This window comes from Pteropus medius, unplaced genomic scaffold (genome assembly GCF_902729225.1).
Source record: "Pteropus medius unplaced genomic scaffold, Ma_sr-lr_union100, whole genome shotgun sequence".
NCBI classification, from domain to species: Eukaryota; Metazoa; Chordata; class Mammalia; order Chiroptera; family Pteropodidae; genus Pteropus; species Pteropus medius.
In genome coordinates this window covers 884,727-892,941 of record NW_024353788.1, presented here as the reverse complement: position 1 = coordinate 892,941, position 8,215 = coordinate 884,727, and the positions used below count along the sequence as shown (strand labels likewise).

The 8,215-nt window shown below is 51.9% G+C and overlaps 1 protein-coding gene across 1 annotated transcript; it reads left to right on the top strand.

The window, feature by feature from the left end:
* Positions 1-2,491: 2,491 nt before the first annotated feature.
* On the top strand, positions 2,492-7,690 carry POU5F1 (POU class 5 homeobox 1). The gene is made up of 5 exons (XM_039851233.1): positions 2,492-3,129; positions 5,793-5,907; positions 6,211-6,341; positions 6,668-6,826; positions 7,014-7,690. The coding sequence occupies exons 1-5, from the start codon at positions 2,713-2,715 to the stop codon at positions 7,278-7,280; spliced, it is 1,089 nt and encodes a 362-aa protein (XP_039707167.1). The 5' UTR covers positions 2,492-2,712; the 3' UTR covers positions 7,281-7,690.
* Positions 7,691-8,215: the final 525 nt, after the last annotated feature.

Below are 8,215 nucleotides of genomic sequence, written 5' to 3'. Positions count from 1 at the left end.
ACCTATCCAGCAGGCCTAACAGAAGGGTGGGGAGGGGAAAGGGAGCACATCTCAGCCTAGGTCAGCCCAGAGCATCCTTGGAGCGCCAACTAGGACTCCAGACAAATTTAACTTGCCATTAAGGTCTGGGTCATGAGCCAGCCCAGGACCCAGAGACCCGCCCCTCCTCTGGCTCTCTCTTATGAATGGGCCTCTTCCCAGGCCAGAAACATACCTCCTAGAGCAACTGCAGATTGTAATCTAAAAAATAAGAGGGTAGTGTTGAGTGGGGAAACTGGGGAAGGTGTTTGAGGAGCCACTGGGAAGACGGGCAGCAGAAGCTCTCTGGAATGGCATGGAGAGAGGGCTTTCTGGGAGCCCAGAGGGTGGTGAGCTGAGGAGCCTTGGTGTGGAGGATTTCAGTCCTTGCCCTGCCCCTCCCCCTCCTCAGGGAGGCTGACTCCTTGGCAGACAGCAGATAGATGCATGACAAAGGTGCCGTGATGGCTCTATCTGGGGGGTTGGGGAGATGGCTGGGGAGGAGCCCCTCCTGTTCCAAAGCAGTTTCCCCACCCCCACCAGGCCCCTTAATCTATCTACCTTTGAGTAGTTAGTGGCTTAGAGGTGAATACAGCCCCAGCCCCACTTCCCTGAAGCTCTTCCAACAGACTTTAGGAAAGTATTGAAATGCATGAATACAGTTAGTTGTCCAAAAAGTGCATACAGATGGACACAGCAACCGGGGCTGTGAGATAGAGACTCAAAGAAAAAAAAAACAGGCTCAAAAGCCTCATCGATGTCAAATTATAATGTACACCTGAAAATTATATAACTATTAACCAATGTTACCCCGATACACTTAATAAAAAAAAAAGCCTCATCAGCACAGAGGCGAAGACAGCTGGCCAATCAGGAGGGCCCCCACCGGGACACCCAGCTCCTCAGAAGGCAGACACTGAGCCACTGACCCCAGGAACAACTCTGGACAGGGCCGAGAGGAAGAGATGCCTTGAGTTGGCAGAGGTCAGTGCCCAGGCTTAGGATTCTGGCCTTCCAAGCTACAGGAAGCTCCCCACCTAATTCACCCCGGGGCCTCCATTTAGGGCAAGTTTTGTGAGCAGACAGACAAACACCATCCCTCCCTCGCAGACAGGCACTCTGAAGACTATTCTCTTGCAAACAGCATCAAGAACAAGGCCAGCAGTGTGAGCCCTCAGGACACTCAGGACAGGCCTCAAAAAGTAGACCCTGACGGAAAGCTTAGGGCAGGCTTCCTGCATCCCCTCAAATCTTCACCTTTGAATCTTTCCATCAGCCCACCCCACTCAAACAAAGTGCATCCCAGAGCCTTAAGGGCTGGGGGATGGGGTGGTTGTGAGGCTGGATGCCTGAGTACTCCAGAGGAAGAGGGGCAGGATACCTAGGTCCCAACGGGGTGGGGCTCCGTCTGAGGCTCAGAGGCTCAGTCTTTGAGGAGGATTTAAGGTTGGTTCCTGGAGCTCTTTTAGCCACTCTGAGGGGGATTCTATGTGAGGGGATCGGGACTAGGGGGTTGGGGGTCAGGAAGCTGTCCCCGGGGGAGCCATCCAGGCCCATTCAAGGGTTGAGCACTTGTTTAAAGTTTGAGCTGCCCCCTCTGGGGACCTGGATTGTCCAGCCAAGGCCGTTGTCCGGCCTCCTTCCCCCAGTCCCTCCCAAGCCTCTTTGAACCTGAAGTCAGATATTTTTTCTTCCCCCCTCCCTCCTTGGTTTTCCCCACCCAGGGCCTAGGGCTGGAGGCTTGGGCCGGGGCGGTGGGGGAGGGAGAATAGTCAACTAAGTACTAAATATTCCGGTTCCTGAATGGGGGCAGCTAGGAACCTGACATGTGAGTCCCATAGTGGGGACCCCGAGGCGGGGGGGAGGGGGGGTGTCTGATCCATCTGTTCAGACAAAAGTTGGGGGACTTGGGCCCAGTCAGGTCAGAGCCTGGCCCCTAGAAGAGAAGTGTGTGTATGTGTGAGTGTGTGTCGGCGGGGTGGTCAATCCCTGAGTCTGGTAGGTAAGTGGACTCTGGAGCGGAAGCCTTGAGATATGGGAGGCCTTGTCTGGCAATTTGACCCTGGAAATGGGGTAAAAATTTATCAGTTTGGGCAGATGGGCACCAGGCATTCGCAGCTTTGGGGTAACGGAATCTGGCCAGTAATCTGGATGAATGCCTGGGTTCCTGGATTGGGGGCCGGGGAAGACAGCAGGGGTGGTAATGGGAATTTGAGGGTAGCCATTCCTAGCAGTAGCTGGCACAAACACAATAAATGTTTGAGGAGCTGAGAGGGTGCCGAAGTCTTTGGAGATGCGTCAAAAATCTGGGCTCCTGAAGAACCTGGAGGTTTCAAGGGGTTCCAGACAGCTCCGAGGTGTGCAGAGCCCGAGGGAGGGCCCGGCAGCCCGGCTGAGAGTTGGAAGAGAAGGTCTGCGTGGGGTCCTGCACCGAGGGCCTTGGGGATGGGGCCTGGAGAGGCGCAAAATTGGGGCTCCCTGGCATTCACCTTCCACGAACACCACCGCCACCAGCAGGCAAACACACTTCGCCTCAGTTTCTCCCGCCCCCATCGTCCTCTCCTCCCCCCATCCAGGGGGCGGGGCCAGAGGTCAAGGCTAGTGGGTGGGATTGGGGAGGGAGAGAGGTGTTGAGCAGTGCCTTGGCGAGCCCTCCTTTTACCAGGCCCCCGGCTTGGGGTGCCGTGCTTCCCCATGGCGGGACACCTGGCTTCCGACTTTGCCTTTTCGCCCCCACCAGGCGGTGGAGGCGATGGGCCAGGAGGGCCGGAGCCGGGCTGGGTTGACCCTCGGACCTGGCTGAGCTTCCAGGGCCCTCCCGGCGGATCAGGAATCGGGCCAGGGCTTGGCCCCAGTGCCGAGGTGTGGGGGATTCCCCCGTGTCCCCCGCCATATGAGTTCTGCGGGGGAATGGCCTACTGTGGACCTCAAGTTGGAGTGGGGCTGCTGCCCCCAGGCAGCCTGGAGACCCCTCAGCCCGAGAGCGAGGCGGGAGCCGGAGTGGAGAGCAACTCTAAGGGGACCTCGCCTGAGCCCTGCGCTGCCCCGCCTGGGGCCGTGAAGCTGGACAAGGAGAAGTTGGAGCAAAACCCTGAGGAGGAGGCGAGTGAGGTGCAGTGGGGCTGGGGAAGTGGCCGGGCGGCCAGAGAGGGGAAGTGGTGGCCTGCAGCTGCCTAGGCCTGAAACCCTAGAGCGGAGTGGGCATGGAGGGGTGTGTGGCCACCGCAAGCTCCTGAGAGGGAGAGCAAGAGCACGGTGGGAAGTGGAGACCAGAATTCCGGGAGAACCGCAAGGGGTGGCCTCGGGGAGTCAGAAGCAACCCAGGCAGGCCTTGCCTCCCACCCCAGCCTGCCCTTGTCAAGTAGGTCCCTTCCATTTCCTAGGCTTGACCAGAGTCGGGTCACTCAATTTATTACCAGTCCGCAGCAGACCCAGCTTGGGGTTTGAGCCTCTTCTCCCACCCTGAGCCCTTCTTTATAATTTGATCTTTATCAGACCCAAGATCTAGGCCTTAAGCGTGGCTTGAGGGTAAAAACAGTGCTTATCCTGGGGTTATTGTTCCTGAAATTCGAGGGTGTGACTGGTTGCTGATTGAAGCTCCTGTTTAGGCTGTATGTAAACGTGTAGAGTGGGTTTACCTCCCGTCCAAGTTTAGGTCTTGTCTTCCCTTGACCTCTGCCTCTGAGCCAGTGAGTCACCATTATGCAGAGTGCACACCCTGGTACCCTCTTGTTAGGGAGTCGGAAGTACCAAGTTCAGCTGTAATTCCATGAGTTGTGAACAAGGAGAAAAACGTGGAAGAATTCATTTCCAGGCCATTCCCCATATGTAGGGTTTGCTGAGGAATTGAAGACTTCCATGTCCAGCCCTGCTGGGGACTATTAAGGATGTATCTTCCAGGCCACAGAAGAGACAAGTGTAAGCAATTAGAGATCAAGTACTAAGCCTTTAGGCCTCACAGAAGGAAGGAGGTGTGAGTGGTTTCAGCCGACCTAGTAGACCTAGACTCTTTGCAGGAGGCGACTGCTGAGCCTTGAATAATAATGGCTGCCAATTGTGGTCCATTTCCTAAGTGCCTGGCTGTGTGTGCTCAGTTTCTACATCATTATCTCATTAACTGTCACAAAATCTTATGGTGAGGTATTCTTAGCCTATTTCATGGGTCTTAACTGTTAAATGATAAAGCTAAGATTTGAACTGGGGTTTACCTTATTTCAAATCCCCAAAATAGAATTTGGAAAAACTGTGATGGGACAGCTGAGGACATTTATAGATTTGAAACATTGGCTGAGCAGAAGTTGGGAATGGAAGTTAGCCTATTTGAATTTCATGTGATTGGGCACCCTTGAAATACTTTAAGCCTTCGAGGACCTCACAAGGGACTAGCTACTCTTCTGGTTCCCTTGGCCACTGGCCTTCACTGAAATGCCCCAGGGCTCAGTCCATCAACCTCTGCTCTGTCCACCTTTCCTTCCTCTCATCCACCCTCAAGGCTCAAGTACTTTGGAGACTTGACTGCCTCATTTTCTGTCTTCTGCTGAGATGTCTTCCTGATCATCCATCCATCACGCAGTAAGTAGCTCAAGGCCCAGACCAGTCATCCTCATTCTTGCTCATCTTTATCCACACCTTTAGAAACACTGCTATCTTAACGTTGGAAATACACCCTAAATCAATACTTAACTATCACCCTGGTCCCAGTTACTACCATCTATTCCTGGATAACTGCAGTTGCCTCCCTAGCTATACCCTCATTTCCTCCTTAGTCTGTTTGTCACCTTGTCAACTGGAATGAACACTTGAAATGTGAGAGTCCAATCGTTTCACTCACTGCAGCATCTACAGGAACTGCCCTGCTTGCCCGTCTCATCTCAGCTTCTCTCCTCTTCCATTGCCTCTGTCCATTCGCCCAGCTCCTTACTGCTACCAGGCCTGCCCACCTCAGGGTCTTTTCACTTGCCTCTTTTCCTTTGCTCAAACTTCACTTTCTTCATTTTATTTAAGATTGTCAACTTCCCCATAATATCCTATCCTGCTGTACTCTGTAATTCTCTACCCTGTTTGAGCTTTCTCATGGCACTTCTAACTTACTGGATAATAATCTGTCTCTCCACTTTAGGATGGAAACTCCATGAGGCCAGGGCTTCTTGTCTACTTCGTATAGCTGCTGGCTTATAGAAGGTGTACAATAAATTTGTTGAATTAATCAGAATACTTCTATATTGCAAACAGATTGGGAAAATAAGGGATAATCAGATTTATAAAAAATTGAGCACCAACTGTATACAAAGCTCTTTATGTATACAAAGCTCTTATGACACCTATAACTTTTTGTCGTGTGTTTGCGTACATGCATGCCGTGTCATAGTCTGTGGGACCCTAGAAACAAGCTGGGAGAATATACTGAAATGAGAAGCAGAGAGACATGGTGCTCTTTATTTCTCTAGGGCTAATATCCTAGTCAGAAAGCTTTTGTATTAAATGAGCTAATAGGTAGGAGCTCCCTTCCTAACCTGACAGGTGTTCTCATCGAGGCCAGGGCCTGTCTTTCTAGTTAGCGTGTGTGGTGCTCTGCAGCTACTGGATGTGTTGCTTTCTGGTGTGAATGACATTTGTAGATAGTTGTCGCTAGATGTTAGGTAGGTAGCCTGGATGCAGAGATACTCCCACTGACCACTCCTTGGGCCCAGGTGAGACGGGGAGAGGGGTGGTCGACATTTGGTGTGTTTGTGTTCTTTCTTACATGTCCTCTGCTTTTTTAAATGCTGTCCCAGGACATGAAAGCTCTACAGAAGGACCTCGAGCAATTTGCCAAGCTCCTGAAGCAGAAGAGGATCACTCTGGGATATACCCAGGCCGATGTGGGGCTCACCCTCGGGGTTCTCTTTGGTGGGTGCCTCTCAGCATGTTCTAACCCACAGAAACCAAAGGATCACATCTCCCCTGGAAGGAAAATTCCTGAACTTGGACCTTTCCTCCCTACCGAGGGAGTGAGAAGAGGGTGTTTCAGGGGCAGGCTCTACTTTCACCCATGAATTGGGTAGAGAGAGAGGGAGAAAAATAACTTGGGCCTTGAACTTCCTGTGGGAAGAAGTGGGATCCTGGTGTGGGACTTTGTGAGGGCAGGAAGAGGTGGCAATGCCTAGGTTTTGGGCCTGCTGCCTCACGATGCTACTCTTTCAACCTCCTCAGGGAAGGTGTTCAGCCAAACGACCATCTGCCGCTTTGAGGCTCTGCAGCTCAGTTTGAAGAACATGTGTAAGCTGCGGCCCCTGCTGCAGAAGTGGGTGGAGGAAGCTGACAACAACGAGAATCTACAGGAGGTGAGGGTGGGTGGGTGCACAGGGACCTCCTATGACTCAGCCTAACTTCCATGGCTTCCACCCTGGCTGACAGCTCTCCTTGCAGCAGTAGTTCTCAATGGATGGAGGGTAATTCCTCAGTGCTGCCGGGACAAGGTTCAGGCCACCGGTCTAAACCTACCCTTGCAGAATTCTTTTTTTTTTTTAATACCATCAGGCTCTGGTAACACATCGATTCTCAATGCCTTTTAGCAATTTGCTCACGTGACTGACCTATGATGCTATTGCTCAGCGGGCTTGAAACTTGCCCTCCCACCTCCCTTGTCACCCCTTCCTCACCTGACCAGATATGCAAAGCGGAGACCCTGGTGCAGGCCCGGAAGAGAAAGCGAACAAGCATCGAAAACCGCGTGCGGGGCAACCTGGAGAGCATGTTCCTGCAGTGCCCGAAGCCCACCTTGCAGCAGATCGGCCACATCGCCCAACAGCTTGGGCTTGAGAAGGATGTGAGTGCCTGACCCTGTGTGCTCCATGTCCTCCTCCCCAGTCCTCATCCTGCTCGTACTAGCTCTGGCTCCTGCCCTTCAACCAGTCTGGATCTGTTGATTTTGGGCCAAATGACTAAGCAAAGCCAGACCCACCTGGAATTTATGAGCGAATGTCACTCTTTTCCCTTGTGTTCTCCACTCTCAGGTGGTCCGAGTATGGTTCTGCAACCGTCGCCAGAAGGGCAAACGATCAAGCAGTGACTATTCTCAACGAGAGGATTTTGAGGCTTCTGGGCCTCCTTTCTCAGGGGGACCAGTATCCTTTCCTCTGGCACCAGGGCCCCATTTTGGTACCCCAGGCTACGCGGGCCCTCACTTCACTACGCTGTACTCCTCGGTCCCATTCCCTGAGGGTGAAACCTTTCCCTCTGTGTCTGTCACCTCTCTGGGCTCTCCCATGCATTCAAACTGAAGTGCCTGCCCTTCCCAGAAAAGGGGAGAGCTAGGGAGAGAGGAGCCTGAGGATTGTACCACGGCTTTGGGATTAAGTTCTTCATCGCTAAAGAATTGGGAACACAAAGGGTGTGGGGGCAGGGAGTTTGGGGAAACTGGTTGGAGGGAAGCTCAATGATGCTCTTGATTTTAATGCCCACATCACTCATCACTTTGATCTTAAATAAAGAAGCCTGGGACACAGTAGGTGGATACTTTTGTCTTTGGTTTATCCTCTTCTATTTACTGAAGAAGACATGGGGATACTCAATAGTAGATATTAACAACTGTCAGACCCAAAATCACCCTGAAGCCAAAGTGCTTAACCTGCTTAGAGTCACACAATGCAGAGGAAGAGCTGGGACTAGAACCTAAGTTTATTTGTGGAGGCCCTTAAAGATGTGAGCTAGTTCTTAGGAGTTCATGACATGGGATCCTGAGGAATTTGAGCTGAATGCCTTATTTTCACCTACAGATCTGCTTACTGTGTAGCTCATTCCCTACTAGGAGCTGGCTTTTTGCTTTCCCCACCCTACCCTGGAAGTCCAGTGGTGTTATGCTAAGAAATGAAGTCTTTACTTATTTCTTCTGCATATCACCCCAGCCAGAAACTCTACCCTTGTGCTTTCTTGAAACCAGGGTCCATTTGGTCTCCCTTTAAGGTTTCTGCCTACTCTGTGTGAGTGACTCAACAGACCCTTCACACTTGTCCTGGATCTGATGCTACCACATTGGCGTCCTTGCTCTAGAGCTGTTTCCTCAATGTGGAAAAACTTGGGTTGGTAAATTTAGATAGGAGTAGAAAGAGGGGATGGATTTCTAGGTTGCAATAGACTGTGAAGATGAGGCTTTCCTAATAAGAACTACAGAAACGCTGCTTTGACAGTATCTTGGATTGGTATGAGGCTCACAGAA

Bases quoted from the DNA above. Each gene is read 5' to 3' on its own strand.
- POU5F1 (XM_039851233.1), top strand. From the start codon at position 2,713: ATGGCGGGACACCTGGCTTCCGACTTTGCCTTTTCGCCCCCACCAGGC. The intron at 5,908-6,210 runs GTGGGTGCCTCT...CAACCTCCTCAG, and splicing joins CACCCTCGGGGTTCTCTTTG to GGAAGGTGTTCAGCCAAACG. The intron at 6,342-6,667 runs GTGAGGGTGGGT...TCACCTGACCAG, and splicing joins ACAACGAGAATCTACAGGAG to ATATGCAAAGCGGAGACCCT.